Genomic DNA, 12549 nt, shown 5'->3' with positions numbered 1-12549 from the left:
CCTCCAAACACTGCTGTTGGGTTGATTCACTTTACCTTCCCAATAATACTGTTTTTTAATATTAATAGTAATGTTCTGGTCTACTCTTATAGCTCTATAGATGAGCATGATACTTTACAAACTCTCAGGTAGGCTAGGCATTACCCTAAGGGTTTCCAGTTGAGTATGAACAAAATCCAAAATAAAAGAAGAGGCATGAGAGTCGGAAGAGAGTCTCCTAAGAGATCATTGATATAGTTCAGATTCTTTTTAAAGTAGGGGAGGGAGGATGCATGGCACGTAATAGAGAGGGTGAAGTTACGAGCATAAAGGGCTTCTTGGAGTGGAAAAGAGAGTAGAAAGTGGAAGAAACCAAAAGCAGGTTCGTACTACAGGGAGGTGTGTGAGGGTCCAGTTGACCCAGTGTTTGTTCCCCGAGTGAAATATAAGTGAGTTTTGGTATTGACTCTGCTACAGCTCTCCAAAGACAACTGTTGGACTTGGCCATTCTGTCCATCTTCCCTGCTGCTTTGCTACTGCTGATTGTAGTGTCACAGAGAGCAGCAGAGCAATATTGTGCCTTAGGATGATCCAGAACTGTGTTGTCCCAAGGTGACAGTCTTGTTTCGAGGACCTTTATTGCTACCTTGCTAATTATTCTGGTTTCAGGTTCCCATAAAATGTATTGTCACATTTAAAGAGATCAAGAAGGGCCTGTTCTGCACTTGAAAAGTCTCCCAGTATAACGATTTTGTTGGAAGAGTGATTATTTTTCACCAAAATAGTGTTATGGGTAGAACTCTTAGTATGGGTGCAGTTACATCAGTATAAAGGTGCTATATACAGAGAGAGCTTTTTCCCTTTCCTGTACAGCAATATGCTGTGCCAATATGAGCACTTTTATACTGGTTAGCTGCACCCACCCCAGGATGATTGAATGGCATTAACTATTCTGGTATAGTTGCAGTTGTATGAGTCTTATGTGCAGATCAGCCCGACTTCCTGAAACAAAATAAATTCCTTTTCGTTATAAACCTGCTCTTGAGAACCAAATATTTCCAGCGTCAAAGGTTATGTCTGCACAGCATCTTGGAGTCCTTGTGAGCAAACCTCTCAGCCCAGGCCAATGGGTTTGTGCTAGCACTCTAAAATCAGTTGTATAGACAGCATGTGGACGTTTCAGTTCCAGCTGGAGCTCAGGCCCCAAAGCCCACCCTCTCCTTAGGCTTCCGAGCCTGAGCCATGACTTCTAAGAGGTGTGTGCACAGCTATTTTTAGAGCACTAGCGTGAGCCCCACTAACCCAGGACTCTCAATCCAGGCGCAAGGCTCACTTCTGGAGTTCCAAGTGCTGCATAGACATAACAAAAGAAGTTTGTTAAGATAGGGTCAGTTATGACCAATGTTGTGGTTATCAACAAAATGCAACATTAGCAATATACCATGGGACCTGGGAAAGAGTTAGGCTTTTATCTCCAATGCATTCCTGCTCTTCATTCTTGCTGTCATTAGAAACACTGTCGGGCTCAGCAAGTGAAAAATATCATGCAAAGCTTGGGGGTCTGCCTCTATCTTCAGCGAGAGAGAGCTCTTTTTCTAATGATGTGAGGTCCCCTCTCTGAGAAGGGCAGCATTAAACTTGTTCTCCTGTTGCCCTATTTTATGTTGTAATGTTTGTAAAGTATTTAATCCTTTGCCCCTCCAAAACAAAACTTCTCAGACAATCTAAACCTCAACTTGTGTCAGGACCCATTTGATTTTTAAACCTTTATGCTCCGCATATGGGTTTAGTCAACAGAAATGTAAGGGTTGCATCCTCAGTTATTATCCAGTCATATTGGTATATATGGCGTATACTCTTTGTGTTCTTGAAACATTCACCACCCAAGGAGACTGGTACTTCTCTAGTTATGTTGTCCTTTTCTCTTCCCTCTTCTTTATTAAACACGCTAGGTCTCCACGAGCCACAGCTCTCACATCTTTCTATTTCCCCCAGGTGTAACTGAGCTTAAATGTTTGTCTTGAGAAAGCCATTCCATTCAGGTCAGCTAAATAAAACTTGAGCTGCAGTTGTAAGTAATAGACTGCCCATTTGTTTTCTGTTTGATCTCCTTGTCCTATAACAGAATGGAAACCAAATTTTCAAGAAACCTTTTTGAAATGCCTTGTCAGTGTCTTTAATTGTCTGATTTATAGTAGTATTGCTCATTGAGGGGGGAGGGAGGTGTGCCTGACTTTTCCAGAATGAATGAGATTTGAAATAGAAACATGTACGTATGTTATGAAAAGTTATTTTAGTATCATGTAGACAGTGGTTCTCAAACTTTTGTACCAGTGACCCCTTTCACACAGCAAGCCTCTGAGTGCAGCCCTCCCCTTATAAATTAAAAACACTTTTTTAAAATATATTTAACACCATTATAAATGCTGGAGGCAAAGCAGGGTATGAGGTGGCAGCTGACCACCTGCAATTCCCCATGTAATAACCTCATGACCCCATGAGGGGTCCCGACCCCCAGTTTGAGAACCTCTGATCTAGACCCTACTCTTGTATGTTTGTAAAATATAATGTGTAGCTGCTGCACCTAGTGTTAAAATGGCATTATATGATCAGAATTACGTGAGCTGGCTGGCTCATGGATAGAGGTCTCAGCAAGGCCAAGTGTTTTAAGGGGATTTGGAGACATGATGGAAACAAATTGAATGTTTTGGGGTAATCTAACGATATGGCATCTCTTTCTACTCCAGCTGACAAGGAAAACCCTCTATTCTAAGTCACTAGTAAAAGATAAATTAGTACCAGAGTGGACAAGCTTAGCCCAACTGATGAGCCTTCACTGCCAACTTGCCAGGAGCCTGTGGACTGCATCTACCTTTCATGAAATAGAATAGATGGCAGCACTCTTATAGAACATAGACGCTATAGAAACGACATGTGATCCTTGTAGAGTTCCATTAGCTGTATTTGACCTCAGGCTGCACTTTGATCATCTCACTTTTTCACATTGCTCTAATCTTTTTAATTATGATTGATTGAACTCTCATTTACTCAGTTATTTTTATATCCATCACACCATAGTGTATCAGACAAGGCTTTCAGGTGCTGAGTTGAGCGAAACAAACATGTGGATCCCCACAGTTCAACCAAACTCCTGACTCTAGGATCTCTGCCATAAGAATGTTGCTAGGCTTGTCTCTAATGTTGTCTCATCTTTTTGCTTTATTTTGTTTCTTCTAATAATCTGCACTGTTACCAAAGTTGCACGCTTTTGCCTACTTGTAGCTTATTAAAAGGAAAAGTGGTGACAGGCTAATCGTTCAAAATTAGTGGAGAAAATGTGATCTGTGGAGGGTAGCTACATCTCATTCATATGAAGGAGCTTTGTACACCTTGCTCTTCCGTTGTTTCAGCTTCCAGGTTATTTTTAGCGATTTGATCCATTCTTTTTTTCCTCCTCCAGCATTGCCATGGCAACAAAAGAAAATATGACTTCGCAGAGAGGGATATTAAAGTCAATACAAAGCAAAATGAACACCTTGGCCAGTATCCTTTCTGAAAGAGCTGTGCTGCAAGTGCCTTCAGGAAGAAGCTATCTCGACACAATTCATTCTGCAGATTGGGGTTCAACATATTTTAATAGGCAATGGTAATATAACACAGTCATCGTACGTCTGCTGAGCCGAAGATTGCATTATACTTGTCCTACTCCATCAATAAGATGTCTTTATCAGATTCACAGCGTGATAAACTTAGCTGTTGGGTTTTTTAAATGCAACTTTGAATAGTACATATAAGACAACATTTAATTTTCATTTAGAGATCTAGAACAACAAAATCTAACATACTCCAGCTACATACACTCTGCTAGCAGTATTATTGTATTGTTTTCCTGGCATTTTACTTTCAGGGACAGATGGCGGCAGTTTGCTGTGAATGTGTCATGGCTGTAGTGCAGAGCTAAATGTTTCCATGACCTGAAGATCCCCTTGTGTCACTCAGACCTCTTGATTTTAAGTTTTTAGTTTATTCGTTTCATCTCCCCCATTTCATGCTCCCGGCTAACGAATGTGCTGGATTGTGAAGTCATGCGTATTTACCATTTTTCCGACTATTTCTTCTTTTCCATTGTAGCAGCACAACGAGGGGCATTAGACTCATTTGACTAGACAGAAGATATGTCCTGGAGATATGTAGCTTGATGAGACATACATTTCATTAGACTGTTTTTAATGACTGGCAAGAACAAAAGCAGCTCAATAAACTTTAGCCTTAAAAGATTCTTGGGTGCAAAGACACAGCTCTGAAACTTGTGAGCTTGTTGCAGATCTCATTTTTATACATTAAATAAATCTTAGCATTTTACAGTGAGGGCAGTTCTTCCCTCTATGTCATGCAGTAAACAGTCTTCATCTGTGGGGTATGAACTATTTCTGTAGCCAAACTCTATCCCTTTCCCAGTACTAGTGTTACCTTTTGTATTCAGCTAGCCTAGATTTCATGCTGCATTACATACAGGCTTCTGCATAAACACCAACTTCAAGCTTTTCTGTTATCCTCTTCCCCCCTCATTGTTTTTTTTATTAATGAAGTAAAATTGTAATCTTGCTAACTAGCCAAAAGTTTGTCACATCTGTTTTCTTTGGTTTGTGATTAGTTCTAAACTCTTTGCTTTGCTGCTAATGTTCTGTGTATAGATCTGGGGTCTGCCCAGGTTTGATGCTGCTTGCTAATATGACCTTAACTCAGACGACCAAAGACCGGTTTCCCGCAGTGAACAGTCTGATTCAAAGGATCAACCTACGGAAGCGACGGGACTCTCTCATCCTGGGTGGTGTTATTGGCATCTGTACCATCTTACTGTTGCTATACGCTTTCCATTGATGGACATTCTCCATGGACTCTGATAACCTTATCTGCTCCCAACCCATCAAGGAGAAGTGGGTGGGGGAAGTCAGTAGACCTGATAAACAGCCTGCACGTGATGGCTGAAATATCAGCATGATGTCTAAGGTTTATGGTGGCAGACTTTACAACACTGGTTTTGAGCTGAAGCTGCAGTATTTCTCCTCCCCTGCCAAAACTATTTCTTCTTCTTTTGCTTAAATATTTTTTTAAATCCCCTATCTCACTACAAGGTAGGTAATATACAACATATATGAGAATCAGTAGAGAGTCTTCCCTACTGGATGATGGTAATGAAATCTGTCACTGGCGTTTAAGTGGAACAATTGTTAAGCTTCTCTTAGGTGGAATTCCTTCAGGAAGCCAGTTTTCCCCTGAAGGTCAAGTACAGGACTAGATACTTTTGCCCTATAATAAGGATATTGCAGCTTTAAGCCATCAGGTTGGTTTGTTACTGAATACAACCTCTAAGTTTTTTACTTATGATTGAGCTATTGCGAGTCATTTCTACTTAACTTGTGCTGTGAAAACTGTGCTCCTTCCCACAAATTCCTGAGACAGATAAGGATTGTTGAATTCACTTTTTGCACAGAAGATGTCTGAACTGCTATCTGAGGAGCACTTACAAGGTTTTTTGTGGCTTTAAGAGGACTCCAGGAAATATTTCCAGTCCTGCTTTGGAAAAAGGGAGCATAGTATCCTCTCAGTTTTACTGTAATATTAAGTCATTTAAAGTGACCAAACATGCTTTCACCTGAAAGTAATCTTTTGGGTGTAAATATTTTGGTTTTGGCTGATATCACAAAAGGCTTCATAAAGACATAATAGTTTCAAAAGTCTGTTTTAATTTAGATGAAGGGTATTCTAATAGCATTAATATTTTTACACTGTAAGTAGGATGGAGTCTAACCTGTACATTGGAAAGGGAAAATACATCAGTTATGCCTGATGGCCAATGTGTCTGTGAGCAAAATTGTTAAATATGTAACTCCTCAGAGTAAAGAGTTCAATGAATGCGTGGCTGAATATGCAATTACGTTTCTTCTCTAGTATCTGCAAAACACATGTACATAGATTTCTTTTTTCAATTGTTCATTGTCCAAAAACAGCAGAGATTTTAGATTGTTAGCAAAATCCGTTGGGTTTCTCTCTGCAGATGAGTGTCTGTTAAGAAATCTAATGTCAGGAATGTCTTTGATATAGCAAATTTACAAATTACAGGTTTTCTCCCCTTTCCAGTTGTTCTATGCCATCTTCGCCTGTCTTATAACCATAACTAGCAAAACTCTGAGGCACTGGCCTTTTTTCGAAGAACTTGATTAACTATTTGCACAACTGACTTATAACACTCCCAAATTTCATGTGTCTTCCCACTAATCATAGTTGCCAGAGACGGTCCGGAGACCTTTCCTCGTCTCCAGGTCCTCCTCTGTGCTAGAAGAAGACAGGTCACCCAACAGTTAGAATTCATTGTATTACTGCTTTGATAGTGTGTGTGCAGTACCCTGTTGGTGTAAGTAAAGAATTGTGCCTATGTAGTGTGTGAGAAACCACACAGTTGTATAAACTGTATTGTTCATTTGGACTTGAAAAGGCCTTATGTGCAGAATACCATCTTTGTGCCAAACAGGCTGCTAAGGTTATTTTTGGAATTAGAAGGGACTTGCAATTGATGCTACTAAAATTGAGATTTGTCTTTTTAAATAAGGAATGGTCGTTTGGTTGATTGGGGAATATCCCTGGTTTTGAAATGAAGTGCTCATTAGGTTTTTTCTGGATAAAGACTGAAGGATAAAGGAAATTTATTAATTAATCTCTGTATATCAAAACTCTTGTCCCCTGATACTTTATTTTCTTTGATTTTTTCAAAGGGCCGTGACTGGCAGTTATGCTCCATTAAGATTTATAGGATTTGGTTGCTATGTAGTTGGCGATTATAAGACCTGCGAATCGTAAATAAATTCATTTATTTAATCTGATGACCAGTCTTTTTAATGGGCTTAATTGATTGGGTGTATTATTTAATCTTACCGTGTGTTTAAAAAAAGCTGTGGAAAATGTGCAGATTGTAGCAAACGTCAATCACTGTGTTAGCAGCAAAGAGTCCTGTGTCACCTTATAGACTAACAGACATTTTGGAGCATGAGCTTTCGTGGGTGAAAACCCACTTCGTCAGATGAATGTAATGGAAATTTCCTGGGGCAGGTGTATATAAATTTCCACTACATGCATCCGACGAAGTGGGTATTCACCCACGAAAGCTCATGCTCCAAAACGTCTGTTAGTCTATAAGGTGCCATGGGACTCTTTGCTGCTTTTACAGATCCAGACTAACACGGCTACCCCTCTGATACTAATCACTGTGTTATGACTGTGAAGGAGCTGATATGTTACAGCACATAAAAGAGTAGAAATATGATGAATTCACTTAGAAAATGTGGGGTTAATATTTCAGTGGCATTTCAATGGTTGGCATCTGTTGAGTGACTTTGATTTGGTGCTGGTGTTGAGAGGGTTTTGTATCAAATATATTTAATTTTCCTAGCAGAATTGCCCTTTCGTGAGCTACTGTCCGGCATGTACCTGACACAAGCAGGCGTCCAGCATCTCTCTCAAATGGATAGACTGGCTGGCCTGGGGGAGAGACTTGCTGAATGCCGAAGTCTTTCTAGCATGGCTCTATAATTAGGGCAGTGGACCTTAAAATAAGGGCGAGTGAACAGAAGACAGTGGGCTGATGTAAGATTTAGTCCTGAGTATCTGACCCACTGCTCCTTTTTGGAGCTCATTCACCTGCCTCCTATTGCAAAAGGTATTTCCATATTTTTTCCTTGTGTCCAGCACTTCTCTGCCTTTCTGGTTCTCAAGACCAGTTAGAGGTGCCTGTCTTGGAGGTGGGGCCCATCGGTGACACTGGCAGTGTTGCCCTCCTGTTTATCCACCAGCAGGAGCTGTAGGGAGAAGTGGCCAAAGCACAAAAACAAGCTGAGATCACTTTCAAGATGCTTCTCAGTCTCCATCGCCTCTCAGGGGGAAAATGAGTTGACCTGCGGGGGCTCTGCTATCAGTTCTTTCCGTGTGCTGTTTGTCAGTGACCAGCCACCCGTTGTAAAGCTGTCTGGTAAGCTATTGGCTCTCCTCGAATTCCAGAAAGAGATCTTCTGCCCTCTTTTACCCATCCCCAAGTAAACACACGGACATTCCTTCCTCTTCAGTCTCCTGGCCCCCTTTCTGGCTAAAAGGTGCAGCATGATTTTTCAGACTCCAGTTACCCAAGCAGCAATCCTGGTAACATCCAGTGCTGCATGAAAATCCTGTCCATAATAAGTAGGATGCACAGCAATGAATTCCCTGAAAATATTATAGGCATTTTTATGCCAAATGAGTGTTGCCTGTTGATGCTGTGCTTGGCAGCCTTAGTACCAGACTGCTGTTCCTGCAATACCATTGATCACTGTTCTGTATCCTTCACTAGAGAGCGAGTGCAAAGCAAGGATGCACAAAGGGGTTGGTTTTATTCCCTCAGCCTGTCTCTGGGACCAATAGAATGTTCACCAGATCCCTCGTCATTAATAAGACAGGATGGTGCTTTTGTAAATCCGAGAGTCTGCCTGCTGCTGAGAGGTTGTAATGGAAAACACAGCACTTTCATTCTTCAATTAATCCCTGGCAAATTTAGGAACTTCTGGGCATAGAGTTCTGAATTCAGTTAGAAATTTGCACCGCCCCATTAGATAACCAAGCAATGCTTTTCTTCAGCTCCCTGCAAAAGTCCTCTTTTGAAGGGCCCAACAAAATCAGAATGTGCAGAACATAAAGTTCTTCACTGAGTGTTGAAAATAAAAAGGCAAAAGTAGCTCTTTAGGCAGCGTGTAGGTGTGAGACATGCATTTATAGTTCAACTGCCATGGCTTTATTCCTCCAGGAACCCTGAGAATTGCTGCACACGGGGTGATGGCTGGCCTAGCACTTTTGGCTATGTAGCTAATTTAGCCAACACAGTTAAACTACTAAAGTAACTAAAAGTTGCTTCCCAAGCACCCTTGTTGCACACCAGGATTTCTTTCCTATTGTTTTCAACTAACATTTAGGGCAGGGAAGAGGACACACGGCTTTGTTACAAAGGGTTTCAGAATGATTTCCTCCTTTAGAAAGTGACAAAGATGGTGTTACGAAACTCTGCAGGGAAGGGAGCATATGTAACGATGTGCAGCATGGGAGAATACATTGAAAGACAACTTCATACAAAGCTGAGCCGTGGAGACATCTGCTCCTTGTGCCCTGTCTCTTGCCTCATGACTGGACATTTGCCTTCAGTGTGAAGCTTTCAGCTTTGAATGAGTAAGCTGCTGTTGGTCTGCCCACCATTCAGGAGCAGGAAGCCATTCCAGTCAGACTCTATCAAGACTAATGGTTATTCTTTATCATGGAAAATACCAGCCCAGCCCCATGTATGTTCTTTTCCAATTGTACATTCTAATTTGTTTGCTTTTCAAATGGCTTCTTGAAACCTAACTATTTTATTGTACTTGTAATTATTTTTGTTCTCACCTAATGTGCATTTTCTGTCTGTATAGAAAAGCTTTATTATGTAATTTAATAATAAATTAGAATTCTAAATGATGGTGCTTTTTTGTTTCCCTGTAAGAGTCCCAGGCTGCCTACACCTCAGTTTTAAGAGGTGGACAAGACTTAAGCCATCCAGTCCATCTCCCTACCAGTTCAGGATTGTTTCCTAGAATAAACATTCTAATGTATTTCTCCATCTTGTCCTAAATGTTCCAAGCAATAAGACTTTTATCCCTTACTATAGCCCGACTGGAAGTGTTGCACACGTACAGCAGAAAAGGATGTCCTTCCTCCTATTTATACCCATTTGCTCCACTCTAAATAGTTCCTCTCCCTTCTCGATGTTTGAACCCTGCCTACGTTGTTGGACTTTTATCCCTACCCTTCTAGTTCTCTCTAGGATGGCACTCCGCACATAGCTCCTTCCTTCTCAGCCTCTCTAGCCCCATACTCGTTTGGTCTCTGAATCCCCTCTCATTTGTCAGGATTTTTCTGGTAACGAGGTCCACAGGATTTTCTCCACATCTGTGACTAAACTTGCACTGGCCTTGTTAGTTGCCATACTGTGTTGAAGACTTGTGTAATTTGTTGTCATCTCACACCAGAAGTGAATGGTGTAGGTTACTGAAGTAGACAGTGTAACAAAATGTGACAGGCATGCATGGGCTTTCTCCCACACACGGAAATTTGGTCCATTCTCCTTTTTGCTATGAGCATTTACGTTAGAATCACTTTGACGGGGTTTCAGGCTGTGGGAGCAAGCATTTTCCTCATTTCAAGGTGAGCTAAAAGGCCTGTGTGACCCAATACTATAAAACGTTTATACCAACACAGGCGTTGGCGCTCATTTAGGCATTAAACTGCAGATACATGTACCAAAAAATCTGAAAAATTATGTCTATGTAGGCACTGGTTCAAAATCCTTTTAATTTTTTCTGCAAGAGGTAATCAATAGCAACTCAAGAAGTCTAGGAAAGTCCTCTACTTTTTAGATGCTTGTGAGGTCATCAGCTCACACGGGAATTCAGAAAAAGTGTCATTTAATGATAAGGTGCCACAAGTACTCCTGTTCTTTTTACGGATACAGACACTGCTGCTACTCTGAAACCTGTCATTTAATGGAAACTTAATGACCTTCTCCATCCACAGTTTAATACATTCTCTCCTTCCCCATCCCCACTGATGTTTAGACACTATGGATTCATTTTTTTCATTTCACTCTGTTTCACACTGTTTTCTGCAGGAAATTCTTAGTTCTTGTGATAGTGTTTTTTCCCTGATTTTCCCCTACCTAGAATTGCAGGTCTGTCTGCTTCCCTCTTCCCCCCTCACCACCGCCTGGCAGAGGCCCCCTGGCATAAGCTTAGTTTTCACATAAATGCCATCTAGTCCTGCCATCCATCTGAGACTACCTTTCAGAGTGATAGAAATGGGCTGCTCCCTTGAGACACTGCCTGTATGTATCCTTTTCATTTGACTGCACAGTGTAACACCTAGCCAGCAGGCTATTGCCTGCTGTCACGGAGTCCCCGGGCGATGCTCTGGAACTGCTCCCCACAAAGCCAGTCAGGACTTTGGAGAACCTCCTCTCCCTTGGAGCAGACTGTCTTTAGGGCCGGAAGCTTCACACGTAGCATTCAGCATGTGCCCCTCCGTGTGCTTCCCACAGCGAGTCCACCCAGTTGGGGTCCTGGCGAAGCCGGAGGGTCCTGTCTTGCCAGTACAGACAACAAGACCCTCCTTAGTTAGGTCCATCTGGGGCCCCAGGGAGGCCACAGCCCTGCTGGGAGGCCCGAGCCTCCTCGGGGCTCCCCTCCATTTTCCAACCAGCTTCCAAAAACTCCCAAATCCCCTCCAGCCCTTCCTCTCTGTGCTCTCTCTCTTTCTCGGGCCTGGAGGTCACCTGATCTCTCTGTCTCCCACACCTTTAGCATCCCCTTGCAGGGGGGAAGGGCCTGCCCATTAGTTGCCAGGAGACAGGGTTGGGCAGAGCTGAGGCCCCCCCACAGTATTCAGAGGGAACATTAAAAACAGTCCCACTTCATCACACCTGCTACTTCTCATGTTTGTGCAGAGCACTGGAGGAAAACCTGTCCATAGCCAAAAGGGATTAGAGAGAGCTGGGCATGCTGTCACTTTTAGCCCTTGCTTTAATTCAGGCTAGCTCAGCTTCCCCAGCTATGGAGATTCAGATCTACCTCTCATCTTGGGGCACAAACCTCTGCCACCTGGCCTTTGAAGTACGTCGTGGCAGTCGATGTGATCACCTGTTTGAACACTGATGTAGCACAACTTTAAAAAATAGCTTATTTTCTCTTGTAAAGGACTTGATTTGATTAAAAGTTAAGCAACGTTAACGTCTTCCTCCACCCAGAGACTGCCAGTGAAACGACTGTATTTTTACAGCCGTTTAAATGAAGATGTTCTTGCATATAATGGATCCTTGCTGCCAGGCAGTTGGAATTGTTGTTGGGTTCTCTAGAAAGAGCCAGATAACACTATTACTTCTGTTTAGAAACAAAACGCATTGTTGCCAGTAATACCTTGAACTATGTTCTCAAACAGGATAAGTAAGCCATGGAATGTGACAGAAAACCTCTGTTCTCCGAGTGTAGAAAAGGTAGATTTTGCACCGCTAACGCTGCATTTCAGGGCAACAATTACACCTAAATTAAGATTATACTTAATCACCCCTCATTTGTTTTGTCACTTGCTATTTCTCTCCTGTATGTACTAGACACCTCTTCTTTGACAGACATTGTTCAGTATAGACTTCATGTGCCTATATTCTAGTGCATATGTCATATTAAAGTGAGACCCCCCCCCAACTGCAAAACTGTCTGCCAAATTTCAATTTCACTCTGAACTCTTGGTTATCTTCATAAATGTAGTAATGCACGCTTCAGTGGGAATATCTTAAAACTTCACACACCCCTCGCCCAAATGGCCCATCCGCTTGCCCAGTAGAGTACAAGATGTCTGCTTTTCTTATACCAATCCATGAAGACTCCCGGGAAGGGAGAGATCAGAAGTCAGTACTTTGTAGTAGAGGTAGTTGTGACCAGGGAGGCAGTATGATATAGTGTCTAGAGCAGAGGA

General features: G+C 42.0%; 1 protein-coding gene across 3 annotated transcripts in view; it reads left to right on the top strand.

The window, feature by feature from the left end:
• The window catches only part of GOSR1 (golgi SNAP receptor complex member 1), a 101157-nt gene that overhangs the window by 52553 nt on the left and 36055 nt on the right, over positions 1-12549 (top strand). For 2 of the 3 annotated variants that reach the window (XM_075074089.1, XM_075074087.1), the window contains exons 7-8: positions 3440-3522; positions 4736-6860. The exons of the other annotated variant lie outside the window; for it this stretch is intronic. In XM_075074089.1, coding sequence (XP_074930190.1) covers positions 3440-3522; positions 4736-4860 — 208 coding nt within the window. In that variant the 3' untranslated portion in view covers positions 4861-6860. Of the gene's footprint in view, positions 1-3439; positions 3523-4735; positions 6861-12549 lie in introns of those variants that run through there. 3 annotated transcript variants of the gene reach the window in all.

The sequence above is a fragment of the Chelonoidis abingdonii genome, chromosome 20 (genome assembly GCF_003597395.2).
Source record: "Chelonoidis abingdonii isolate Lonesome George chromosome 20, CheloAbing_2.0, whole genome shotgun sequence".
Taxonomy (NCBI): Eukaryota; Metazoa; Chordata; order Testudines; family Testudinidae; genus Chelonoidis; species Chelonoidis abingdonii.
Note: the sequence above shows the minus strand (reverse complement) of the source record. Positions and strands in the feature narration are given on the sequence as shown.